This window comes from Coturnix japonica, chromosome 13 (genome assembly GCF_001577835.2).
Source record: "Coturnix japonica isolate 7356 chromosome 13, Coturnix japonica 2.1, whole genome shotgun sequence".
NCBI lineage: Eukaryota > Metazoa > Chordata > Aves > Galliformes > Phasianidae > Coturnix > Coturnix japonica.
In genome coordinates this window covers 4,723,337-4,750,319 of record NC_029528.1, presented here as the reverse complement: position 1 = coordinate 4,750,319, position 26,983 = coordinate 4,723,337, and the positions used below count along the sequence as shown (strand labels likewise).

The following is a 26,983-nucleotide window of genomic DNA, read 5'->3' as shown; positions in this document are numbered from 1 at the left end:
TAGTTTAAAAGCCTAGGCTCAAAATTAAACAGCCATTCATAATGTCATTATCTGCCCTGCCCTGCGGTCAGGTGCTGTGCATGGTGTCATAGGACAAAACCTTTGGCAAAGCCCTGGAGGAGCAGCTTAGCTCCTCATCCATCTCATCTGGCAGTATGATGGGCTTCCAGGCTTGCATTGCTATGTTGCTTTACTCTGACATCTGTCGTGGCATAGTAAATCACTTTCTGAAGTGTTTATTGGTAGTAGTTGAATTCTTTCCACCCATTTAAGCTGCTTTTGAAAAATAAACGTTTCCTTGTGCTTTGGAGTCTGATGGAAACACAGGGAAAGTTCCTTGGGGTGGAGAAATGACCAGTTCACGAGGTAGGGATGGAATTTACCAGTGCTGTGGTGGAGAATATCCTCCTCTTCCTGCCAGGATGGTGTCTCCCTGGAAGGAAGCAGAGGCCACTTTCTTGTACCTATTTAGGAAACCAGAGGAGGAGATCAGAGGACAGAAATAGCAGAGAGATTAAATTCACCAGCAAAACAGCCAGGAGCCAATGTGGAGAGCAGAGGCTGGGAGCAGGTCAGCCTGGGAGGAGGCACAGCAGGGGGTCTGCAGGCAAACCCGCTGGGGGTTACCTTTTGATGACTCAGGTGTGATGGCCCTGCAGCTGACCCAGGTGGGTGCACTCAGTGCTCTTACCACTGATCCTTGTTCCCCTGAGGGCCTAAAATCAAAGTTTTTCTTTTCTTCTTATCTTTAATGAGGAAGTCTGTTGAGTTCCAATCCTGCATCTGGGCGTTACTTTCCAATCTGATGAACACTGACTTTGGAGATGGCACCAATGAGAAGCTGCTGAGATCACAGCAGCAATCAAGCTTCCTTTGATGGCAGAGCTAAAAATATGTCACCAGCTGACAGAGCCTTGGGAAGAAGAACACAAAGTTTGGTTTGAAAGAATTCTTCTTCCTTCATGTCTGTGCACAGAGGACATCCCTCCTGTAACAAACATGCAGGTGGGTCACTTCTGAACAGAAGCACCTGCGTACAGACCTGTACTACTTGAAACCCCACTATGAGAAAAGCTTTACAACCCTCTGGGCACTTTGGAGGATGGTGCATGCATCACTGCCATGCAGGCAAACAAGCACACACAGTATTGGTTCTCTGTTGATGTGTTGTGTACGGGGAGGTAAAAGATTGAACAACTCAATTTGGCGCATGGGAATGCCTGAAAGGGCACATTTAGCTGGATAAGTGGAAGCCCCTTCCATGATTTTGTGCTGATCCTGCATGCATCACTTACACATGGAGAAAGGAAAAAATCACTGGCATGGTCAGAGAGAAATACACCAAATTTATTGTATTGAGAGATACAAGAGGTATTTCTATGTGGCTGCAGTAGCTACATAATGTTTCTCAAAAAAGGAGATCACCAAGAATGTCTCCACTCAGTCAGCCTCAGTCCTGGAGCTGGGCATCCCATCCTTAAACCTCTGTGGGTCCATTGGCAGCAGCGTGTTTCATGCTCCCATTTAGGGTGCTGGCCCTGAAGATGTATGACCTCCCTCTTACTGAGCCTTCGGTGTGGATGCTTTCTGGCTTGTTCTGGCAGCGGAAGAACATGAGGAAGCCGTTCCGGTAGTTCTTGTTCATCCATCCATAGAGCAGAGGGTTGACAAATGTAGAGCACATGGCTCCCACATGGAAGACAGTGTACAGCAGTTTGTATTCATGGAAGATAAGAACCAGATCAAGATCGATGGCAAGCTGGAATATGTGGAAGGGTAACCAACAGACTGCAAAGACCACAACTACCATTACCAGCATTTTGGTGGTCTTCCTCCTCCTGTACTGGTTTTCATTTCGAGATGTGGGACTGACGTGGTTTTTCAGCTTGAACCAGATCCTGGTATAAGCATAACAAATAACTGCAAGAGGAAAAACATACTGCAGGAGGAGCATGGACAGGCTGTAAATAGTGGCATCTCTGTTATTACCAGAAGGCCATTTTTCGGAGCAGACGGCCATTTTGAGGTTGATGGATGGGATTTCCTCATAGCGGAACTCTCTGAAGATGGCCAGAGGACCTGCTAGGATGGCTGCAGCCAGCCACATGATGGCTATGATGGTGAAGCTGAGCCTCCTGGAGATCCTGCTGTCCAGGTGGAACACAATACATCGATACCTATCCAGGGCAATTACAGTCAGGGTCAGAGTGGACACGTGGACGCTCAGAGCTTGAGCATAAGGGACCAGATGGCAAAGAACAGCTCCAAATTTCCACTCATCCAGCAGTGTGTACACTAGGGTGAAAGGCAGACAGAGGGTGTCCACCATCAGGTCTGCCAGGGCCAGGTTAGCTATGAAGAGGTTGGTCACAGTCCTCATGGTTTTGTACTTCACTATGATGTAGATGACCAAAGAGTTGCCAATGAACCCCAGGAGGATGATGAGGGAGTAGGCAGCAATCAGAACCACCTGGACCCCTGGGATCTTGGTGCTGTCCATCATAACACTGCGGGACCCAGAGAGATCCAGGCTGGGAGTGACGAAGTCCTTGGTGTGCCAGCCTTGTGGCAGCTTCTCATCTACTGCCAGCTTCTCCATGGTGAGGGTGCTGTTGGCTCCCTCCAGCAGTCCCATGCCTGGCACCCTCAGATGGGAGGAGAAGGTCTGGAACACAGACACAGCAGAAGTGAGAGCATAGGACACAACAGAGCATCTGCAAGAGCTGAGACTTAATGGATGTGTCCTACACGGCATTCTGGGCAGTGACACCCTCCTGCCTTCCCATTTACCCCATTAGTTAGAGCTTATGATCAGAAGATTGTCAGCTCCCCAAGGAAATCAGGGCTTGTGCTGCTTTCCATGAGTTTCTGGGATTCTGTTTTTCAGTTGTACAAGGCAAAAAGTCAGCAAGGACCAGGCTGTAGGTCCTGACAAGATCTGCTCATTGAGCCTTTCTGCACGCTGCCTTATTGCTCCTTCAGGCTGGGCTTTGCACAGCTGGGAGCTGATTTAAACAAAGCAAAAATGTGGGACCTCTTGGTCATCTTCAGATGACAATATCTGTCCCCCTCTCTCAATAGGAGCATCCCATGCTGCTCCTTCTACAGGAGCCACCACTACCCGAGCATCTCCAGGCAGTGGCTGGCATTGCAGAGCTCCTGCTGGGAAGCACACGTGCCGCAGAGCCATGCACAGGCAAACAGCCGGAGCTGTGAACAAGCATCCCGCAGAGCTGCTGCTGAGACACAAAGCCCCAGCGTCACCGAGCCTCTCACCGTGCCACAAATGTCAGTGAGGATCTGGCTCTAGGAGTGAAGACCCTGGCCAGTGAGCCAGAAGTGACTCAGCTTGGAACCTGCGGTTGGGGTTTGGTGCCATCAGAACGGCCGAGTGTTGGCACAGAGGGGATTCTGTGCAGTCCAAACGCAGTGGGAGGAAAGCCAGCTCTATCACTAGCTCCTTCCCAGCGCCTGTGTCTCTGAAGTGCTGCTGGCTTGTGAGGGGAGGGGTGCCATGGCCCCAACACCCCCACCTTCCCCTATTTCCACCAAGAGAGCAAAAGTCATCGCCCTGCCCAAACAGGGCTGTGTGCTGGACACAGTGCTGGGGCTGTGCTTTCTCTGTTGGGTTTGTACACCTCCTGGGCTGTCTAACCTCACTTTATCTCTGCCATTAGTTACCTCCTTTTTTTTTGCCTGTCCTATTTATATTCATTGGCCACATCCTGGCATGACACCAGCACACACTCCCTTCCCTCCTTCCCATCTCACCACCAGCACACTGCTGCATCCTATGACCACATCTGGGGCTGTTTCCTTTTGCTGCAGACTGGAAGCCACCCCCCATCAGAGAGGAGCCAGGAACGTCGTGGCTATTGGAGCTGTTTCGCTTCCTAACAAAACAGCCTTAATGGAGCTATTATTTGATTTGCTTTGCTTTGTGTTTTTTGATGTTGTTTTTTTTCTGAAGGGGAGCTATTAAAAATCAATTAAGGCATTTTAATTAAGAGGCAAAATGGTAATAATGAGTGTTCAATCTCCAGGGGCTGCCTGGAGGTCGCAGGGATGCTGTTGGAGTGGACCGAGGTCTGTTCTAGTGAGTAATGGAAGTGCAGGCTGCTGCCCGTGCACAGCAGGCCTGCCAGGCAAGATGGAAAAAACCTTGGAGCTGAGAGCCAACTGCTTTTGGGAGAGGAAAACAGCAAAGGGAGGCCAGGAGGAGGCAGAAATACCACCTAAGCCAGAGCTGGATGATAGAAATCTCTTTTTCTCTCCCCAGCAGCAGGATGGGTCACCAGCAGGCATGCTGTGTGGGAACAAAGGGCACAGAAAAGAGGGAGGTAGGGACAAAAATGGCTCAGAGCGTGGCCAGGAATCATGATCCTGTCACGGCTGTCCTTGACTGGGAAGGGAGGAGTGGAGGCACTCAGGCATCCCCTGTTTTCTGCTCCCAACCTGGCTGATGACAGCCACGATCTCTTTCTACAGCAGCACTGGAGCGTGAGGGCTGAGGCTGATGGATGTTTTATGGCTTGGCGCAAGGATTTGTTCCATGCTGTGTCCTTTCTCCAAAGCAGCTCAGCTCTGTCAAACCCCCTCATCTCTAGCAGCCTGCCTTGGTGCACCCATCTCATCCCCATCTCAGCAGCAGGCAGGTGAATCCCCCTTCTGCCTAAGCTCCAGCACAGCACGTAAGGGAAGAAAACACAATAAAATAGAATACAGAGGTTAACCAGCTGCATGAGGCCACACAGAGAGTCCACGTCAGGCTGGGAACACAGCCCAGGCTCCCTTACTCCGATCTCCTGCACTCACCACGAGAGAGGAGGCAGCATCTCTTGGGATAACTAGAGTGGCCAAAAAGAGATGGGAGGAGTTGCATGAAAATACAATGTGTGAGTGATGGAGGGGAGGGGGCTTCGCCTTCTGTGTGTGATGTGCTGGTTTGAAGGCAAGCAGCAGCTCTGGAATTATATCCTGAAGCTGAAGAGCAGGTAGAAATTGTCCTGGGCCCCTCCATCTCCAGTGAAGGGGTAATTGCCCCACTACAGTGTTATGGCAGAAGGGACACAGTGTTGCAGGACACACTGTGGGAACAGAGCCATGCTGTCCTGAGACAACGCAGTGTGATGGGGCTGTGCACCTCGTGAGGGCTGCAGAGGGAAGAGGCAGCTCTGCTGAGGGAAGCCAGCTGCCCTGGGGGGTCTGCTGCCTTGGGAAGGATTGGGAGTCTGGGATAGATAAAGACGAGGGGAGAGGAGGGAGACAGCAACCCCACTAACAGAACAGCCAGGGAGCAAACCCATTATCCTGCTTTGGGACAGACCAGAAACTCGGTTTTCTGATGAAACGCATGTTACGACAGGACCAGGAGAAGCTCTGTTCCACAGCCAACATGCAAGCGGAGCATCAAGCAATCGAGCACCAACTTCCCTCCTACAGCCTTCCGATTCCTTGTGCCCTTCTGTCCCCGAGGGCAGTGCTGAGCACCAGCAGTGTGTGCAGCCCCAGCAGCAGCACCGGGAAGCTGGCAAATAGCTGTTAGCCTTGCAGGTAGACACGAGGAGCTGAGTGCAGGAGAGAGGGGGTTTCTCAGCATCTCAGCTGCGCTGAGCAAGCTGTACCTGCCTGGATTCTGCAGCCCCCTGCTCTGCTCTCACTCAGCATCCCACTCCCCAGGCTCCCTGCATCTGCGTGGGGACTGTTCAAAACTCACCTCACGGTATTTCTGATTCACTTTCTCTCTCTTCCAGCTCTCAGGATCCTTGGATTCACTCTCCCAGGGATGCTGGGATGCTCGAACCATGCAGCACAGCTGAGACCCAGCCCCAGTTCACCCCTCCATGACCCACCTTGTGTCCTTCTGGTATGGAACCACTCGCTTCACACTACGGCCTCATCGCAGGCTGGGACCCGTCCTGTCTTCTCTCCTGGAGTCAACCTGTGGCCAGAGGGTGGAAAGCACTTTTCTGCAACTGGCTTCAGAACAGCAAGGAAGTCAGGCAAGGGGCTGCTGCGGGGTGCTCCATCACCTGGGGAAGCCTCGGTGCCCTGCTGCCTCTGCGGGGTGACTGACAGCCCCCGTCTCACAAAGCTGGATGTCGTGTTAGCTCCTGAATGAGAGAAAGGCAGGGAGCGTGTGTTTAACAAACAGAAATGGAAAGGGGGAGGGAGCCTGCTGCTGCTGTTTATACAGTGCTCAGCCACTGAGGGGCTTCTTGCATCGTGGAGACAGGAGCTTTTCCTCCACATCCAGCTCCCTCTCCAGGGACAGCTTTGGGATCTGGCTGTGCCACTGGCTGGGCGAGCATCCATCCACCCCACCACACAGCTCCCCAGCACTGGGGCTGGGCTGGGGATCCCAGCTGGGGTCACAGCCAGGGAGGGTAAGCAGGGGGGGTCTGCAGGTCCCACATCCTAGGAGAGCCTTCGCCATCCCCCCCACAGCCACCTCTGCTCTGCGCTCACACAGCACCCACAGGAGCATTGGGGGCAAACCCTTCTGTCACTTTGTGACACCTTTACTAGGTGATGGTGAGCTGTTCTAGTCACTTAACAATGTCTGTCTCTGTTCCAGAGTCAGTTTCCAGAGCTAGGAATCAGAGCGAGCCTTCATTTTAGGGCCCTCAACACTGCCCACACACCTGGAGGGACAGAGGCCCCAAAGCAGCAGCACATCTAAATCAGTGGAATCTAAACTTGCAGGAGCCCAGGAAAGCACCCTGCAGCCATCACAGGGAAGCAGAAGGAACAAAGCTCCCTAACTTGCCAACTTTCTCCTTTGAAGAAAAGGAGTTAGGTTTGTTTCCAGTGCTGGGTTTCCAACCTGGACAGCATGTTTGAGTCACTTCACCTGGGCAAGGAGATGTGTTCAGAGGGCAGGGGGGAGAACAGCCCCCTCAGCTCCCAGTAACAACACAAGGACATCAGGGGAGCATTGCTTCTTGTGCACACATTGGAATTTGTTCTTCTTTTCCTTATGAGAACACAAAGAAGGAGGGATTTCAACTGCCTTCTCGTGCCACAAAAGTTGTGATGTGGTAGGAAAAAAAAGCTTCAGTGTCTCAGACTGAGAGCAATCCTGAAATAAGCCCCTCTGCAAGCAGCTCTTCGACCCAAGACTCAGACAGGGGTCCCTGTGAGTCCCCCCCTTCTTCTTTTTCACACATCTCCAGGCAACCACTGCTACGCTGCCTGCACAGCCCTTGCCTGGGAGTTCTGTGCCTTCTTCCCCAAGGAGTTTTGGCTGAGCTGCTCTGGAAGGCAGAGAGGACCCTGCATTCCTGGCAGATGGATTCTCCTCTTCTCCAGGGTTCACAGCAGCATGAGGCTGATTTCTGCATGAGGGAGAGACTTTCTCCTCCCCCCCATCTCATGGTGAAAGATTTCTCTGGTCTGTTCCCCAGAGTCCTTTGCTGCAGCTCCCTGCTCTTCCCTTCCCTGGGATGCACTGCAGTGAGAAGCTCTGATGGACAGCAGAGAAACTGCTCAGCCTGGAGCTGTGAATCCTCATCAGGACCATGGGATGCATTCCAGTCATTTTTGGCACATGCTGGTTGCTGGATGTCAGCAAAGGCAAGCTCTTAACTCACGGATTAGAGAAAATCCCCAACCTTATCCTCTCCCATAGTCTCAGCAGAGGGGTTAGCACCAAAACCCACCATGCAGCCAAGCATCACCTCTCCAACCATGCAGACAACTTTGTCAGCAGTAGTGCTTGGTGGGCCAGAGCGCGGGCAGGGAGAGCTGTTGGTGACCCACAGAGGATGCTCCCCTGCATGGCCCTGAAGCTCCATCACCACAAGCACAGGTGCTGGGACTGATGCCTGCACTGCTCCAGCCTTGTGGCCTGGGGGTTTGTACACATGGGTGTCCCAGGAGCCTCCTGTTCTTTTGAGCACACTGAGATTGCTCCAACCATCACTGCAGCCCAAAAGCCTTTCCCAGCAGCTACAGGCTTTGATTAGGGAAAAGCGAGTCCGCTCACATGCTCATTTGAGAACGTTGTGCTCCAGGGAGTGAAAACAATGTCAAAAAGCCGAGAAATAGGGCAGAGGAGAGGGATGCTTTTCATCGGCCCACGATGTGCCGTGTCTCTGTGAGCAAGCAGGTCCTCACTCTGCACACCTTGCAGCCAGCTGCACTCTGTAGCTCCTCTGCTGTCATGAAAAGCACATTATCTGATCGCTCCTGGGGAGAAATTGCTGAGAAATCTGTTACCAAGGCTTCCAGATGCTCCAGTTCAACCCGCTTCATCTGGAGCTGCAACGCTGACATACTTAAAAAGGCAGCTTTTCATTTCTCAAGCATCTGTTTAATCCCACCTGCACGTAACCAAAATATTTCCACTGCTCCTTCCTGTGGTGTCAAGCCTGTGTTTGCCGAACAGCCTCAGAAGCAGCAGCAGGTTGTGGTTACACAAAATCCACTTTTCCATTTGAGCCCCCGAGTTCACGGATGCAGAGGATTTGGGAATCTGCGATGCATTTGGGAACAAAATTAGCCACAAAGCTGCTCAGAGGTGGGAGGGAGGATAGAAAGCTGTCTGTGCTCTCTCTGAATTGAAAAGCAGGTTCTCGTTTTGTAACTGCTTTTTGTCCCCATCTGAATACCTCTGGAAGTAGTTTAGGAGCGGCAGTGGGGATAAGGTGTTGCTGAAATAGTGGAGCGACCTGCTGCAGGGATGCACCAACCTGCCCTGTGCTGGGGCAGGAAGGGATGGGGGCACTGCAGGCATCACCAGGATGAGGGTCAGGGAGCCAGGGAAGAGGAGAACACATGGAAAGCAATTGATGGGGTTTGTGCCCTAAGGAAGAAACAGTGCTTCAGCTCCTGGGAGCACACAGACAGGGCTCACGGGGCTGACACTGAAGAGGGTCTTCACCCATTCCCAGCTCATGTGCAGGTAGAAAAGTGGGATACTGAGTAGCCCCGCTGTGCCTTCAGCTGCTGTTTCTGCAAGTCACTGCGCTCAGAGCTCGCCTCATTTATTAGAGGGATGTTGCTTGTTGTTTGTGTACCGAGCCAGCTAGAAAACAGCTTCTGCAGAAGAGGATAATTGCAGTCAGATAAGCTCTTCAGAGCCGGGATTGCAAAAATATGATACATTGTACACAAGCTGTCCTCCAGATAAACCAGAAATCTGGCTGAGTTCTGGGGTGGGAGTGTGATTCCTGGCCCACAGCGGACTCCTTGCCCAACTTTGGGCAACCACTGCCCGACACCCAGCTCCCTGCTGAGACCAGAGGTGACAGCAGTGGGTGATGTGCACCAGGGGACTGGGTGTCTGTGGGAACAGCAGGGGCAGCCCTGCTGGGACAGCCCCGAAGTGCTCCTTCTGTCTGTGGGATTTCTTTCCTACTGGTTGATATCACTCCATGTCACATATGCTGCTGCCAGGGGCTTGCCCGCCCAGGCTGGATGCTGCTCCTTCTACACGACCCCAATGAAGTCACAGATTTGCAGCAAGCCTTTCGCATGCCATGCGTGTTGGATGGGCTGGTGGCAAGACTGAAGGCTTTGGATCTTGTGTGCATCTCTCCTGCTCCTTTGGGGACCCCACTGAGGTGAGAACGGGACCCTGGCAAGAAGGGCAGATCCAGCATTTGGCCAGGACTCCTCTTGGCTCCGTGCCCCCAGAAACGTGACTCACAAGTCTGGCCCCGCAGGATGGGGCTGACACTGAGCCCCCCCGGGGAACATTGGTGTCCCCAGGGCAGGAGTGGAGCACGCACAGGCTGTTCTAGAGTGCACCAAGCCATATAAAGGCAGAGCTCTGCGTTTGTCCTCCTTTCAGCTCTTCCAGGCGATGAAAAGGACAGCTCACAGCCCTAATTAGCTGGGACATGCTAATACTGCTGAGCTTCCCTGGCCAGCACACTTGGCACGAGCAGCGTGGGACAGCTTCCAAACAGCCGCTCAGGGGAGCACGTGCCTGCAATTCATTATGAGCTGAGCAGCGTTTCCTTTGCCTGCACTGAGGAGTTCAGAACTGACACGAGAGATCTGGAGCCTGCAAATCTGTTTGGAAACCCATCTGGGGGTGGGGAGGGAGGAAGTGCTTTAGAGGGGTGCCCAGGGTGCTCCCTGGGCTTTAGAGGTACTTCAGGGCTAACATTGGGCTTTGCACTTCCAGTCGCTGCAGCCTGTAGCTGCAGCTTCCCATGGGGAAAACATTACAGTTTTGGGGTGACATTTGCTCTGGGTAAGAGACATACAGCCTTCTGGGACATCATTTGTGACACCATTTGCAGAGTCAGCCCTGGTGGTGGGAGAGAAGGGAGAGCTCTGCAGGGTTCCCAAGGCAGAACGCTGGCTTATTCCCCTGGAAGAGGAACCTGCACTGCTCCTGTTGTGCATACATCCACTGGTGAACCTTGAGTGGGTAGCGAAGGGCTCCAAGATAGATCAATTCCTCCCCATGGTAAGATCATGATGGGAGCATCCCAAAGGTGAAAGCCTGCCCTGGGCTCGGCTTCAGCCAGGCTGCCTTTGTGGCACCTGCATCTTTCTGAGATAGCAAAACCAAAGGGAACACTTGAGTCCAATCACTCATACTTTGCATGCAATGCTGCACTCAGAGGTCTTCTTCTCATGTGGTCTTCTACTGAACAATCCCTTGGATTACGAGGATTGCATGACAGTAAATGAGTTCCCTCCATCTCCGCTGAATGGTCTGAAGATTTTCATATATGACATCTGGGGATGCTGTGCAGACCTGGGCTCTGTGATCCTCCTTAATGAGAGCAATGATGGAGCAAACAGTCTGGAACCAGCCAGAGAAAGGCCATGTGGGGCTGTGCTGTGACTGCAGGGCTGAGCTCACAGCTGCTGTGTGCTGGCCATGGAATATGGATGATAACCCATAAAGCACTTGAGCACCTTGAGCAGCCAAGCCTGTCCGGCCAATTTTGCAAGGTGAGCTCAGGATGACCTTCCCCTCATCCCTGAGGTCAGAAACACTAAAAACAGCAGGGGAACATTAAAGAGCATCACCTGGGGGCCAGGCATGGGGCTGGCTGAAGGGCTCAGGCACAGTGCATGGCAGGGAGGGAAAGCTGCTTTGTGCTGTGTGTGGAACATCAGAGGGCTTTCATGCACAGCTCAGGATAAACAGGCAAACAAGAAATGCTAATATTTGCAGAATCTCCTGGTGGATGGCGCCTAGGTGCAGGGAGCTGCAGGGTGGGGGTGGAATGCAGGCATGGGGAATGTCACATCGTGGTGTGGCAGAGCGCCTGGCAGCCCGGAGGGGTGGTTTACATGGGGCTGGGCTGGGGAGTTCAGCAGCCATGTGGATCTGACCCTTAGAAATGAGTTCTTTGAGCATCCCTGGGGAAAACACCGTGAGGCAGCACTTGCGATGCAGGACCTGCTTCCCACATGCCGTCAGCAGTGTGCTGTGTGCTCAGCTCTCCCACAGCCCAGTTCCACAGTGCAGAGTGTGCAGCATAAGATAGATTGGTCCACACTGACCCCAAGCCAGATGGTCCTGGACACAGGTGGGACTAAATGACACCGACATTTCTTCCATGCCATGACTGGGATGGTTTGAGCATCCACAGTGTGGGTTCTGCTTGGGGCCATGGGGCAGCTGCAGTGCACACACCTCTGGTCTTGGCATCATTTGGGTGGTAGATAGTCATGCAATGGTGGATGCCCCATCCCTGGGGACATTCAGTATTGGGCTGGACTGAGCTCTGAGCACACAGCGGAGCTGTGGGTGACTCTGTTCATTGCAGGGCAGTTGGATGGGCAGCCTTTAAGGGTCCCTTCCAACCCAACTATTCTGTGATTTGGGTCTGGGAAGAAAAAACATTGGCAAATAACGTCCCACCATTGGGCACCCTTATCCTCCAGCTCTTTATCCAAAGATATCTTATCTCCGAGCATTGCTTCATTTCCTGCTTGCTTTTCCATCCGAGCCCTTTAAATCATGTCCCTGCAGCTGAGGTCACACCGTGTTCATTATGGGGCTGTTACCTCCCTTCACCTCCTCTCTCTCCTCTCTCTATTCCCTTCCTGCTGGCTGTTCTCTGCCCCATGTGCCATAACGCAGCTCCGCCGCCGGCCCGTCCCGCTCCCACGTCACCGCATCACATGCCGGAGCCCGGCCCCATTCCGGGGCTCAGCTCCCGACCAATGAATGGCGGGGCGGGCTGAGCGTTCGCACGGTGATTGATCAAACCGGACGTCAATCCACGCGGGGCCGAGGACTCAAAGTTGGGCCGGGTCGGTTCGTGGGGTCCGGACGGGCTTTTAGGGCGCTCAGGTTGCCTTGCCCGGCCTCGGAGGTAAAGGAAGGAAGGAAGAAGAGGGGCCTTGTAGGGCGGCAGCGATGGCAGCGGTCGGCCGTGAGCACAGCCTGCGGGAGGAGCTGACCTGTGCCATCTGCCACGAGCTGTTCGAGCAGCCCGTGATGCTGGACTGCATGCACCACTACTGCAGGGCCTGCATCCAGCGCTACTGGCACAGCACGCCCCGCGTCGCGTCGTGCCCGCAGTGCCGCCGTGAGTTCCCCCGGCCCACGTTCCGCACACACCATCTGCTGGCCGGGCTGGTGGACAAGGTGCGGCTGTGCGGCTCCCGGGAGCACCGCCACCACGTGCAGGTGAGCGCCGGGATGGGGACGGGGTGTGTGCAACCCCCCTGCACTGAGCAGAGACACCCTCAGCTCCATCAGTGCTCTGAGCCCCTCCGTCATGACCCTGTGTGTCTGCAGGGATGGGGCAGCACCACCTCTGTGAGCAACCTGTGCCATTGCATCACCACCCTTACCATATCACCCTTCTTTATAACCCGTCTAAAGCGCCCATTTGATACAACTTCCTCTTGTCATGTCACAACAGGTGCTGCTAAAGTCTGTCCCCTTAGGGAAATCCAGTTGTGTCCTCCCTCCGATGCTGGCCTTGAGTTGGCTTTGCTCTTGAGTTGCAGCAAGGAAATGAAATGGGATTATCTTCTTTTCCTCCTTCCCGCAGAAGCGCCTGGAAGAAGCTTTACAAGCTCATCAGAAGGAGATGGAGAAGTTCTTGCAGCAGAAGCGTGCAGTGCAGGGAGATATCTGCAGCCTGACCGTAAGTGCCTGAGCCAGCACTGCTCATGTGCCCTACTGGGTGGTGCTGGGTTGCTGTAGCAGTTGCACAGATATTTGGCCAATGGCTGAGATGCCTTTCCAGAAGGGAAAGCGACCATCTGCAATCCCAGTACTGGTAAAGACAGAGTGAACAAGGAGCAAAGCCCATAGAAGCTTCTTCAATCTCATTGCCTTTTCTTAATCTGTTCAGCTGTCCTGTGCTTGAGCCAGCCTGGCTGCAAGTTGGTGGAGTAAAGTTTGAGGCTTGACAGGCATCCCTGCTCTGTTGTAAACCCCGGGTTAACATTCACGAAGGAGCTGTATGTCCATGTGTTGCCACTTGAGCAGCCCCTCTTCAATGAGCAGGATGATTCCTTGAAAAGGGTTCGTTCTTGGAAGCTGTAGAAACCTCTTATGTGTCTGGAGGGCAGGCAGAGAAGCTGAAGGGGCTGGATCAGCAGCACCAGTGATGCTGCAGGGAGCAGTGGCCTTGCTACAAGGACTGTTTAGATTTACTGTGCAGCTCTGAGAGGATGTGATACGCCCGAGTGTTTCTCTAGTGTTTCTCTCCATGCTTGAGTGGTACCGGTCTGCCTGCTCGTCATTGATCTCTGAGACAAGAACAGCCACAGGCTGAGTAAGCTTCCTTGTTGAGTGGCATAGAAGTATTAAAAGACAAGAAAATAAAGGGTTTGAGAAGAGAACAAGTAGTTCAGAGGTACAATTAAACTGATGGTAGAAAATGTTCAGGCTCGAGTATGATCTGGAGTGTCAGCACAAGCATCTGCTAAAGCCAAAAGAGGCTGAGGTACCATGGTTGGCTGGTAAAGCTGGGGGCACACTCTGAGTGAGATCAGTATCATGGTGGTAGAAGGGGACATGAGTTTTGGCAAACTCAGCTAGAAAATAACGAGGACTAAGATTGCTCTTAGAGATTAAAAGCTTAAAGAGGCAAGAAAACATCGTTGGCTGTATCTTGTAAAGGAAGGTAGTGAGAACACCACAATGTTGACTGGCCAATCAAACAGTTTAGAATGGGGAAATGCTCTGAGGAGATTGTAACAGGATTTTATCAGCCTTAACTACAGAGATTATTTGGCACAGCTTTCTCTAGTACAAACAGGGGCCCTCTGAAACTGAGGTGTTTGGAGGTAAATAGCAGCAAGTTACCAGTGTTAGGAACCTCTGTTTGGTGTCTGACATTGTGAAGTGAATCCAAACCTGGACCACAAAGCAGGCAGCTCCAGGAAAACAAAAGAGCTCCAGTATAAAATGTAAGTCAATTCCTGATGATGTGGGAGAGGGCTGTGAGCTTCCACCTGTGTGCAAGGATTTGTAGTTAAAACAACAGAACTATCAGTAGGGTTTGGCTATCCCTATGGCTGTATGCAGCCTCAGGAGTTGTCCATGTCTCCTTCTTCCAAAACGTTGTGGGTATGTCTGAAACTGATTTCTAGGACTCCGTGAGCAGAGAAATGTACCCAGCCATCTCTCACCTGTCTGTTTTAACTGCCAGACTTATTACTGTTGTCTTCTGCTCAGAAAGCATCTGGGGAGCTGAACTTCAAGATCCGGGCACAGTTCACTCGCCTGCATCAGATCCTGGAGGAAGAGGAGAGAGCTGTGCTGGCACAGTTAGGTAAAGAGGAGGAGCAGGCGCTGGCACGGCTGCATGGGGATGTCCACCAGCTGGAAGAAGGAATGGCAATGCTGCGGAGAGACATGGAGCGCTTAGAGCAGACCCTGAGCAACATGGATGAGGTGTCATTGTTGGAGGTGAGCGTGCTTGGCTGGCTCGGGCAGGAGGCAGAGGATTGTTTCTAGACACTAATGTGGTCCTAAATGACACACCAGGCTGTAGCTGGAAGTTGCTCTTGCTGCCATCCCTCTGGGTTGTCTGCCTGACTCCTTTGAGTCTGGAGTTTTTAGCTACCAAGGGACACAGTGATCCCTTGGATGTGATGGGTCTCGGAGCCCTTCCTCCTTCTGTCACCACAGTGAAGTCTCCCAGGCCTCAGAGCCCAGCCAGTATTCCCCAGGGTGGAAGAGGTCCTGGTGGCTTTCTTTCCTCTGCTACGTGACAGCAGAAGTCAGGACAGGGGGTTTATTTGTGCAGCTGCATGAATTACAGACAATGACTGCTAATTCTCTCTGGTCCTCACTGCAGGTGGAGAGCCTGGATATCAGGTACGTGTCTGGCATGAAAGAAGCTGATTTCTCTGCTTATCTCTGTCTCTGCCTGGGACCATGTGAGGGAGGGCTCTTATCTTGACTTTTTGAAAGCACTGCAAGCCGCTCAGCAGACAACTGGTGCTGTGCCAGGTGGGGGCTGGTCCCCAGCACACACTAGATGCTCTCCCTGGGGAACGTGCGTGCTGAGACAGCTTGACTGGAGAGGAGTGTGCAGGAGATAGGCTGCTTGCAGAGTGCAAGAGCTGTGCATGCTACAAATGGGAGCGGGGCAGCACTGCAGGCTTCATTTGATTGCTTTGACTTCTCCGTGCTCTCTCGCAGCTTCTCATGGCTCAAGGGTCTGCAAAACTGATGCTGAAGGGCAAGTTTGAGCAGTGAGAGTAGCTGAGGGTAGTGCTTCCTGGACCAGTGCTGCTATAGAGAAGCACATCCCAATCTGTTCTCTGCCTGGGGATGCGGCCTGGCCTGTGTACGGGTGTGGGTGTGCTGGGTGGTAGCTGTTGTGGGTCAGTAATGTGCAGGCAGCATTGCTGGTTCCAGCTCTGTCCACTCAGTCCATCACAGTTCTACTCTTGAGCTGTGTGCTGTGTCAGGGGTAGTAAGTCACAGGTACAGAAATCTGTGTTTAGTCCTCACTAAATCTGTTGTGCACAATGATCTGCTGCACTCTTGAGTGTTGTTCTCGTGCACTTTGCCAGCAGCTCAGCATTAGGACTGACCACCACTCTCTCTGCCCAGGCCCTCAGTGAGTGTCAAGCCTTTGCCTGCCTTTGACCTGCAGCACTACCGGGACAGCCATGGTGGCCCTTTGCAGTACATCTTTTGGAGGCAGATGCTGCAGTCCATCTGCCCTGGTGAGTGGATGGGTGTGAGGGATGGATGGGCTGGAGATGTTCTGCAAGGAGAAACGTGTAACCCATAAACACTGTCCTTGGTTTCTCCACAGTTCCAGCCTCACTCACCTTTGATCCTGAGTCAGCCCACCCCAACCTGGTCTTCTCCAGAGACCTGACAGCAGTGACAGAGCGGGAGAGAGCCCAGCCCGTCCCCAGGAGCCCCCGGCGCTTCCAGCAGTGTGTCAACGTCATGGCCTCACGCACCTTTGACTGCGGCCAGCATTACTGGGAGGTGTGGGTGGGCAGCAAAACCAAGTGGGACCTGGGGGTGGCTGCTGAGGCTGTGAACCGGGCAGCGAAGGTGAAGCTGTGCCCAGAGAATGGCTACTGGACGCTTCGCCTGAGGAACAAGACGGAATACTGGGCCACTGCCACCCCCTGGGTGCGCCTGTTTCCCAAGCAGCCCCCCCGCAAAGTGGGGGTCTTTTTAGACTGCCAGGAGGGCACCGTGGCTTTCTTTGATGCCCAGGACATGTCCCATCTTTTCACCTTCCACGAGGTCTCAGCAGAGAGATACTGCCCCTTCTTCAGCACCTGCTTCAGTGATGGCAGGGACAACGTGGAGCCCATGCGCATCTGCCACCTGGCTCTGTGAGCACTGGAGGGAGTGGGGTGCTGTGCCCCTGCAGCATCATCAGAAACTCCCCTCAGTGTAGAGCCGGGGCTGCCTGCCCTTCCCTGCCTCCGCTCCTGTGTTTTAAGTGAGCAGTGGGAAAGAAATGCGTTTGCTGTGCTGTTTAAGAGCTGTTAACCAGGTGCTGTCTGCCGGCAGCAGAGGGAGCTCTGAGCACGGCGCAGGGCCGGCACAGCTCCACTCTGCTTGTTGGCTTGTTAGACGGGCTCCTGTGTCTGTACCTGCTCCTGGGTTGGAGGCTGTGGGCTTCAGCCAGACTGGACTGTGGCACAGCCTGGGCCATGAGCTTCCAGAGCGGGATGCCCAGCAGATTGGGCTGCTGTGATTTTTAAGCCTGGCATGTGTGGAGTTGTGTGCATCCCTCTGAAGGGTCAAAGCAGAGATGAAGTGCAGCCCAAGGTGCTGGCTGGAGCCTGTGAATTCCTCCTTGGTGTGGTTCATCTTTCTGTGCCCATGCAGAACAGAACCCAAGTACTTGTAGCATATGTTGCCAAAACCTTTTGCCTCTCTGAACTGCCTAAAGCCACAGAAGAAGTGGCAGCTGTCCCTGTGGTGGCAGTGGAACTGGCAGGCAATGAGTACAGCAGGGAGGAGGAGGCATCCAGTGCTGCTGCTGCCCGTGCTTCTTGTGGGTAGCTGTGGCTGCACGAGCTGTGAGCAGCTCCCTGCAGCGTGTGCCGTATCTGCCACCTCCTACACCTCCCTCTTGCCAAAAGCAGAGCTGGTGAGCAGCAAAACCTGCTTGTCCCAACTGCCTGTGCTGAGCAGCCTCCTGAGGTATCGTGCACTCTTCCCCATGCTGTGCTGCATGCAGGAACCACAGCATGCTGCTCACTGGTAGAACTGTGTTTTGGGATGTAATGTTCTTGCCTAGTCCTGCAAGGAGGGGAAAGCCTCTCCCCTCCCCAGAACACGGGTGGTGTGCTCCTATGAGCCTCAACCCTGCATGTGAATGCTGTCTGCCTCTGAATGCTATCTCAGAAATGCATTTTGCTAATAAACCATAGCACTGTGGAGCAAAGATACCAGACTCTGTATGAAAGCTGTGACCTTTACAACCTGTCCCTGTGTTTGGGTATGAGGAGCTGGGGATGGGGACAGCCCTACGTAAGCTGAGGAGTAGCATCCATCTCTGGTCCAGCAACCAGCTGCCTTTTCCTTGGGGGTTACCTTGTTGTGTCCCCAGGTGTCTCGGGGCCACCTTGGTGTGGTGTTTGCGTGGCTGTGCCTTGGGCTGATCAGAGCCTGGCAGCTCTTGCTGTGACTGCGTCTCTATCCCACTGCTTTGGGGAAGGTTTTGCTCCCTTGGGCGCCCATCCCCGCGTGCAGGAGGGAGGCGAGCTGGTAAAATCGGATCTTTTTGTTTCCCAGGGTGGCAACAATGGAAAGGTCCCACCAGTCTCGCAGTCACCGGGTGTTTGCGATGGAAAATTCCCCGTCGCGGTGGGACGAGCCCTCCCCGTGTCCTGCCGTTAGGCGGCAGCGCGGATGGGCCGCTCAGTGCAGCGCCGTGTCTGGGCTGCAGGGTGGAGGTGCGGGAGCCAAACTCCATGCAGCCCCTGTCGCACCCTCTGCTCTTCCTTCTCTGAAAGAGCAGCGCTGCGCTGGCACAGGGTGTCCAGGGAGGTGGGAATTCGCTGCCCCTCATGTCTGCAGGAACCGTGGGGATGTGGCACTGAGGGACGTGGTCGGTGGGGATGGGTTGGGGTTGGAGACCTTCGAGGTATCCCCGACCTTAACGATTCGGTGATTCTATGATCCAGCTCTCCCAGGGTTAAAGACTCCCTCCCCGGGCCGAGGGTGCTGGGATAAAAGAACGGCTGTGGTTGGGTTCCCTCTGACAGCTCCAGGGAAGGGACGGGGTGATTTCTTCCCCAGGTTTGGCAGCGAGAGCAGCTGAGCACACAAGACGTTTTCATGCCTGTTAGAAGCCACGAGCACATGGTTCTTATTCAAGATCTTATTCTCTATTTGGTATCTGCAAGCGTGCATAACTAACAACCCCGTGGGGCGCAGCGTGGGGCTGTGTTTATTTATCCATTCGGTGCTTGGTGGGCACGTGAGCAGGAGGCCAGGGCTGCTATGTGCTCCTGGAGCTCCAGCATCGCCTCCATGTCCACAGCCATGTTGTGCCACCGCCAGAGCCCTGCCGGCATCCCACTGCTGTGCCCCGGGGTGTGCAAGATGAGTTTGGGAAAAGGAGCAAAAGGAGAAGAGTGTGTGGGATACATGGAGCATCGCGGGGTGCACGGCCAGCAGGAGGGTTTGTTGTATGCCCTTAGGGAGGTGTGTGGGTGCTGAGAGCAGCGCAGCTGCTGCCGGTGCGTGTGGATGGCCAGCAGGAGGGTGGTCCGTAATCCCTAAAGGAACAGCTGTGTGTGTGTGTGTGTGTGTGTGTGTGTGTGTGTGTGCACAGGTGTGTCCTCGGGGGGGGTGCAGGACCTCACGTGCACAGGCGTGAGCTTCCATGGAGCGCACAGACACGCGTGCAGATGGGAGCTGCGAGCATCCACTCGCAAGGTGCGCACCCCGGGGCTGGGAGGCACATTCGGGGCGATGCCCACAGCCGCGACCCCCCGCCGCTGCCCGGAGCCGCAGGTGCAGCCCCCAACCCCCCCATCCCCGCTGCCCGCCCCGTCCCGCCCCGCCCCGCCCCGTACCCGCCCGGCGCCCCGCGGGGTTCGGCGGAGGGCGGCGGGCGGCCCGAGGAAAAGGAAGCGGCCCCGGTGCTCCCTCCCCGCCCGCCGCCGCGCGTCGCCGCAGCTGGGGAGCGCCGGGAGCAGAGCTCGGGCGCGGGGCGCTCCGCACCGAATAGTCCGCAGCCCCGGAGATGAAGAGAGTTTGCACGCTGCCCCTCTGGCTGTGGCTCGGCATTGTCTCGGAGGCAGGTGAGCCGTGCGGGACGCGCTGCGGGGCTGCCCCGGGCACCTGCGGCGGGGTGACGGGTGCGGCTGCCCCGACGGGGCCCTTCCGAGGGTGTCCCGCGGAGATACAGGGAGCTGCTGCTTATGGGGTTGTTCCACTCCCCGCACCGTCCCGCAGTTCCCAGCCCCGATGGGACGCACCTCGACCGTGCCGGGATCGCGGGTGTGCGCGGTGCGAGTGGAGGAAACGTCCTCGGCGTGTTACGGTGGGGATTCCTTTGCGGCTGCAGGGCGACCCGCGCTCCGCTCCGTTATTGTTCGTAGGCAGAGGCACCGGTCCGAGCGTCGGGCGTTGTGCTGGGAGCAGGGCAGGGGGAGCGGGTCCGTGCGCCGCTCTGCCCGCTGCCCACCCTCCTCGCGGTGGTCGCTGTGACCCACCCAGGGGACTTAGACACCGCAGGGCGGAGGGCTGGTGGGAGGCTGAGTGCGGCGAGTTGAACCCGCGGCTGAGGCGTGGGGCAGGTGGATGCGGCTCCTTCCTGACCGCGGGGTGCGGACCGACGGGGCACCGCCAGCGATGGGGCAGCACAGCCCCGGGAAGCTGGTGTGAGTCGAACGCTACAGATGGAAGCGAGACCAGTGGGAAGTTTGTTACACGGGAGGAAAGAGGGGAAACAAATTCGGGGGCTCAACTGGAATTTTTGTCGCCTTCGGCTCAGTGACTCACTGTCGGCGGCAGCTCTGGCTCACCGGGAGGGCTGTGGGTCTGGGTGTGGTGGTGCAGAGCGGGCTATGGGCAGCACCGATGCAGTTGGCGCTGCCAGCACGTCGTGCCCACAGTGATATGGAGGCTCTGGTTCCACAGAGGGACCTGCTGCGGGTGGCACAGCTGCTCACAGCTCTCTTTAATGGGCTGCAAAGCAGCGCACGGCTGTGCCACATCCCTCCGTCTCCCTGAGGTGCGGGGAGTGGTGCGGGGCTCTGTGTGGGTCTCACCCAGGGCTGCACGCTGCGCTGGAGTTCTGCTGTGCTGCCTGATGAGTGCAGTGCAGAAGGGTGATGTGGAGCTCAAGCAGGGGACCGTACCCCGCTGACAGTCATAGAATGGCATGGGTTGGAAGGGACCTTAAAGATCATCTGCTTTATCTGCCTTCCATCCTGCTTTAGCTAAAATCAATTTTTCATTGCTTCCAACTCAGAAATGGGGATGTGAATGTGAGATTGTTCCATGTGTGTATGGTGCAATAGTTCGGTTTGGGACCATGGAGAGCCTGTCCTGGTGCTGCACCCCATTGCCCTGCTCGGTGGGAGGAGGCGGACTCTCACCGCGCTCCAGCTGCACAGTGACCCCAGGATGGAGCATCCCAGGGTCAACCTCCATGCACAGCAGTGGGATTGCTCACACCCTGCCCTACTCCTGCAGTATGACCCCATGGTGTGCAGGAAGGGCCCATGCTTGTATAGGATGTGAGCCGATGGTGCTGGCAGCTGCTGCTGCCCTCCTCGGAGCACACAGACCTCCCGGCCGGGTGCACAGCCAGCCCCTGCCAGCAGCAACGTTTATGCTCACAAATGGGATTTGGAGCAGTTGCTTTATGGCAAGCAATAAACATGGGTCATTTCAGCAACACCCCTTCATACGAAAACCTGGAAGTGTGCAGCAAGCCCTGCTCTGGTTCAGCCCATTTGCTTGGTGGTGAAGCAGAGCAAGGGCTGGGACAGCAGTGCTGGGGAGGGGGCAGTCGTTGCCTCTTGCTTAAGGGAAAACCCGAGGAGAATGAGGTGCTCTCCCTGCCCTGGGGTTTGGCTTTGGCATGCCAGCCTGCAGCTCGCTGCCTGTGCAATACTGCTGCAGGGAGACTGGTGGCTGAGCTCAGTCTGACGTTTGGTTGAGATGGGGGCACACCCCTGGCACCACAATGACCCCAACCAGGAGGGGCCCACCCAGCCTCCATGCTGCCCCTCGGTTCCACATGAGATCCCAGTCCCCAGGGGGATCTCAGCCCCGTAGTATTTTCCATGGCAGGCGTGGGAAGGGCAGGTGCTCCAGGAGGGAACAGGCTGTTCTCGGGGCAGTTCCTGGGGAGGGAAAGGAGAGCAGGATCCCATGGGAACAGCAGCAGGGCCGGGGCCAGGCAGCCACTTCTTGCACTGTGAGAAGCACCTGTGGTGCTCAGGGTGCCGCTGTGCTAAAGGGGTGGAGGCCATTAATGGGTGCTTAGCTCTCGGTGGCTTTGGGGAGCAGCATGAGCCCCACGGGGTGCATCTGCAGAGTGAGCATCACCTGCATCTTTGCTTTCAGGCTGCTTGATTAAACAGCACTAACCAACCAGGGCAAAGGTTTGGGGGCTCTGATTTTGGGAGGCTGCATATTTACACCATGCTCATCCCACCCAGGGCCGCACCAAGCCCAGGGTGTGCTGTAGGCATGGGCAGAAGCTAAGAGCTCTGTGCCAGCCAGATCTCACTGCCCGGGGTGTGGTTATGGTGGTTTCCTTGTGAGAAACAACCCGACACCACAGAGCTCTTCCGCTGGGCAGGATGGGCAAAATCACAGCACAGTGACTCCCTGTGGGTGGTTGTGGTGGGGAGATGAGGAGCACAGAGTCACCTGGGGCTGAGGCACACGGTGACATCTCTGCTCCTGTGAGTCCACACCCAGACAAGGGGACACTGCCCTAGGAGGGTCCAGTGGAGGAGCCCAGGACCATGCCCTGCACCAGAGCTGAACTTAACCCGAGACCTTCATCAGCAAAAGAAATGCTGCTGCAGCTGCATTGGCATCTAGTGACTGGTTAAATTAATTCCAGGGTTTTATTGCCTTTGGCTATCCCAGACCTTTGTTTCTCGTTTCATGTTGTTACAAGGGAGGGTTCACCGGGCCCCAGGGGGGCTTTTTCTCTGGTTGGAATAGTTGTGATGTTTTCAGCACAAAGTGTTATTGCCCATCTGCGGTGCTCATTGTTAGCGCTCACATGGCCTGCGATCAACTGGGCAAGGAGGATCCCGGTGAAAGTCCCCCCTGGTTTTAAAGGCAGAGATCTGTCCTGGAGTTGTTTCTGTGCTGAGGGATCAGAAACAGGTCTGAGGCAGTGACTGGTGTTTCACCTTACAGCTTCTCCCACGTGCTAATTGTTTTTCTTGCTGTGGTTCTGCCCCCGCCTCCCAGTGTGAGCATGGTTAGGGCCAAGCGTGGAGGTGCTGTGGGACGGACGTCATGTGCTAATGGGGAGGATCAGTGCAGGGGGTCCTGGAAAGGCTCCAAGTGATGGGACAGGGCTGTGGGGAATGGCATGAGACATCCGAGTGTATTCTCTTCCATCTGGTCGCAGAATGACTAAACAAAGCCTTTTGTGCAGGGAAGGGCAGCAAGAAACCAGGGGTATCCCCAAACAGGGCATGGGAAGGGCTGCAGACCCCCCTTGTCTGCATCGTCCATCACTAATGGACAGAGCCGTGTAGTGAGCAGAGATGAAGGGGAAAGGTGGGACGTGACCTGCCTGTGTGAGCAAGGAGGGACCCAGAGCAGCACAGTGATGCTCTTGAGATCCTTTGGTGCATCCAAAGCCCCGTGCACAATGGTTCTCTGCCCACGGTGGGGTGAACGTGGTGCCGTGATGGTGGCAGTGCTCAGCACAGGGTAGGGTTAAGCCAAGCGGTTCGGTGCCAGGCTCAGTGTCCAGGTTCTCCCTGGTGGAGGTCAGCGGTGGTTCATGGGAAAGGAAAAATTGGCAGCTGGGCCGGATGTCCCTGCATTTCCCCTCTTCCTGCAGCCGCCTGAACGATGTTCCTTATTTAGCTTTCCTGACGGACAGGAGGAATCTGATGGCGGAAACTGTCACTGCCTGATAACAGCACGGGTTGCACTGCACTGGGCGGCACGGTGGGGAGCAGGGCAGCTCTGGCCCTGTGTTGGGATAGCCATGGGCAGGGAGGGCACCCACAGCCCTTCCACGGGTGCTGCTTGGTGTGAAGACAAGGTTTTCTGCTTGCTGGCAATGGGGCTGTGAGCAGCACCAGGAGCTGTGGCCCAGCACAAGACATCAGCACTGGGACTGCCATCCATGCGGGGCTGTGCCAAGCGAGCACAGATGTCACTGCACGTTACATCCTGCTTTCTCTCCACAGGAGATGGCATTCTGCGAGCTTCTCATGTGTGTGCCCACAGTGACCAACCCCAAAACTACAAAAGGTCCCGAAATGCCTGGATTTCAATGTATTCATTGATTTTTATCTCGCATCTGTGGAGGCCACCAGGCTGCTCCCATACCAATAAGAGCATTGTTTCCATGGCAATTAATGTATTTTAAAAGGGCAGAATGTACAGAGAGACTGTATTTTTTTAAAGAGCAAGCCCTAAGCAGAGCAGCCCTTACCCTTCATGTGGATGCTGGACTCTTGGTTCAACTGTGCAGCACTTAGATTGACATCACTGTGCATGGGGTGTGCAGGGCTCATGAGAAAGCATCACTGCTCCTTTGCTGCCCAGAGAGTGTTGTGTTCCCTGGGGCACTGGTTGCTCTAAGATGTGTGTCTGTCCAATTCCATTTTAGCTGAGCAATATTTGATATATTAAAATTCTGTGCCCTCTGAGCATCACCCTCTCTGACCCCATCATCCACCACAGCCAGTGCCATGGATGCACACAGGCCTGGTGGATGGAGGAGGCAGCAGGAGCCCCTGTGTTCTGCCCCCAGACCTGGGCTCAGCTCAATCCCCACAGGGATAACAGGGCTTTGGCATCCTCCCTGGCTGTTCCAAGGCAGAAAAAGCAGTAGAGTGCACAGCTCAGGTTGTTTGTTTGAAGTTGACTATGCTGCTCCTGGCGTCACTTCCCTGCGTGATGCACGCTTACGTTGCAGCAGTGTGAGCTCACTCCCATGAGCTAACTTCCCTCAGCACCTTCCTGCCACAGCCGTCATCTCACCAGGACACAAAGCTGAGGGCACTGCCTACCCTATGGCCTGCAGCCAGAAGGGGAGAAAGGCGTCTTTTGGATACACTCTGTGCTGTTCTCCAAGTGGTGTTGAAGGGCTTTTGCTGGGGAGCTGCCTGGGGATGGGCAGGGTGAAGCAACGCAGCACCCCAAACCCAGCATGGTTTCCCCATGTGGGAAGGGTGCGTGGGGCCCGTGTTGGCTGGGGAAGAGTGTGTGTGTTCATGCAGATGTGTGTGTGCTGTGGGCTGGCTCCAGGGCTCTGCCCTCTGCCTGCGATTTGTTTTCCCTCGTTCTGAAATACGGCCGTCTGCTGAGATGGATGGTGGATGTGGTGACCTAAAAAAATAAATACTGACAAAAGTAAGGGTAAAGTCAATAGTTTCCTTGGACAGCAGTAAATCTTGATATCTACCAAGGCAGGAGGTTGGGCACAAATTGTGGTTTGTATTTGGATTTGGAAACTACCAGCTCAGAGTGATGACAGCAAATGAAACAGCATCCAGCAGAGGTGACGGCACCGAGTGCCCATAGAAATCCATCACTTTGCCATGGGCTCTCCCAGCCCGAGCTGTCCCTGCTGTGATCTGCTCTGAGTGGCCATCATCCCATCTTAGTGCTGCAGCACTTGGCTGACGGGAAGCAAAGAGCTTCAACAGTGGGGAATGGTTGTGGTGCAAGGTGTCCTATGAGAGATGCTTGTATTCACACCATGGGTGTCCCTGAGCTGGTGGATGGGCGGTACAGGGCTGTTGTGCTGGGATGGAATGAGGGGGAGGCAATGCTGTGCTGTAAATGGAATCACCCAGTGATGCTTTGTGGGACATCTGGCCTGACAGCTCCACACTGGAATGGAATCTGGGCATACTCTGTCCATCCTCTCTTCCCCTGGGATGTCCCAGTGTACAGAACAGAGGATCAGGGCATTAACAAGGCCTGGGTGGCATTTTGAAGAATGTATGGGGCAGCAGGGGAACAACGGGCTCTCCTTTTATATGACAGTGGGAACACAGAGCTGCCTTCATCACAGGTAAGTGTTGGCCATGGGGTTATGGTGGTGATGGAAGGCAGCAGGAGACTCTGTATGGTGTTGGCCCTGCAGTCACCTTTTCCAAAAGAAAAGCACTTCTAAGTACAATATTAGGTTTGAAAGAAAGAAGGAAAGAAAGAAGGAAGGAAAGAAGGAAAGAAAGGAAGAAAGGAAGAAAGGAAGAAAGGAAGAAAGGAAGAAAGGAAGAAAGGAAGAAAGGAAGAAAGGAAGAAAGGAAGAAAGGAAGAAAGAAAGAAAAAGAAAGAAAAGAAAGAAAGGAAAGAATAAAGAAAAGAAAAGAAAGAAAGAAAGAAAAAAAAACAGGGCCCCATGTGAACTAAGGAGAGTTGTACACGTGAGAAGAGGTGCCCACAGAGAAACAGTGGAGGGGGCTCTGGTCCCCCTGCCCACATCTCTATTCAGCCCCTTGGTCCAATGGCAAAATGATCCCAAGCCAACACCTTCCCATCACCCTACGAGGCTGTGGGCACCTGGCGGTGACCAGGCAGCAACAGCTGAGGAAGTGGCGTGTGGTCTCCTTAGCACCATTCCCCCTGTTGGTTCTCTGCTCCTCCACTGGAAGTCATTCTCATGTGTCAACGCTTCCTTCCCATCGGGCTGCTTGCGTGCTCTGCCCGCTGGGCTGCGTGGAAGGGAAGCACCTTTGAATGGGAAAACAACTGCCAGCCTCTGGGTATGAGCTTTGTAATCGGGTTGTTATGGAGCTTGGTAACCCCCTTGGAAGCTATTTTGAAAAGCAGCATCAGGTGGTGTAGCTTGCTGGCCCTCAAATAGCACCACAGCCCAGTGCTGCCATTTGGGCTGGGTGTTTCATCGTAGGAGTCCCGCTCGCATCTACAGAGTGTGACATTTCAAACTCAGCCTCTCTTGGAAAGGAGCTAGATGAAATTCATATCTGCATGAGGGGTGTTATGAGGAGGTGGGGAGAGAAGAGGAGCTGTGCAAGATGTTCACCAGCCAGCTAATCTGGAGTGACGCGGATGCCCCGATGCACTTTGGCTCTCGGAGCTGATGATTATCATCTCCCAAACTGCATGCGGTCCTTGGCTCGTTGGGTGCTTGCTGTGGTGCAAGAAAACCCAAAGCGTGTCCACACCACTACCCCGGGCACCAACATAGGGCTCTGGCTAAGGGAGAAAGGCAGGGATCAATCTGGGCTTGCTGGGGTGAGTTGTAGCCAGCAGAGCATCACTGCACTCCTCTCCAATCCTGCTCCTCTTGGGGATCCCACAGAGAGCAGTCAGATTTTTATTAACCACGTCAGGGAAGACTCAGGGTTTGGCCAGCTCAGGGGTGGCAGAAAGCCCACTATGCTGCAGTGTTTTTCAGGCTGA

At 54.6% G+C, this 26,983-nt stretch overlaps 3 protein-coding genes across 4 annotated transcripts in view; 2 read left to right on the top strand and 1 right to left on the bottom strand.

The window, feature by feature from the left end:
* Positions 1-1,326: 1,326 nt before the first annotated feature.
* LOC107320152 (neuropeptide Y receptor type 2-like) lies at positions 1,327-6,154 on the bottom strand. The gene is made up of 3 exons (XM_015875742.2): positions 6,033-6,154; positions 5,853-5,941; positions 1,327-2,665 (listed from the first exon to the last, which is right to left on the bottom strand). The coding sequence occupies exon 3, from the start codon at positions 2,633-2,635 to the stop codon at positions 1,478-1,480; it is 1,158 nt and encodes a 385-aa protein (XP_015731228.1). The 5' UTR covers positions 2,636-2,665; positions 5,853-5,941; positions 6,033-6,154; the 3' UTR covers positions 1,327-1,477.
* An 884-nt stretch (positions 6,155-7,038) lies between these two features.
* On the top strand, positions 7,039-16,759 carry LOC107320151 (zinc-binding protein A33-like). Its single transcript, XM_015875741.2, has 6 exons — positions 7,039-12,610; positions 12,981-13,076; positions 14,618-14,851; positions 15,243-15,262; positions 16,007-16,122; positions 16,215-16,759. The coding sequence occupies exons 1-6, from the start codon at positions 12,338-12,340 to the stop codon at positions 16,757-16,759; spliced, it is 1,284 nt and encodes a 427-aa protein (XP_015731227.1). The 5' UTR covers positions 7,039-12,337.
* Positions 16,760-19,479: 2,720 nt separating this feature from the next.
* The window catches only part of FLT4 (fms related receptor tyrosine kinase 4), a 45,845-nt gene continuing 38,341 nt past the window's right edge, over positions 19,480-26,983 (top strand). The window contains exon 1 of one of the 2 annotated variants that reach the window (XM_032447435.1): positions 19,480-19,686. In XM_032447435.1, the coding sequence (XP_032303326.1) occupies positions 19,629-19,686 (58 nt within the window). In that variant the 5' untranslated portion in view covers positions 19,480-19,628. Of the gene's footprint in view, positions 19,687-22,069; positions 23,635-26,983 lie in introns of those variants that run through there. The other variant, XM_032447434.1, reaches the window with a different exon arrangement.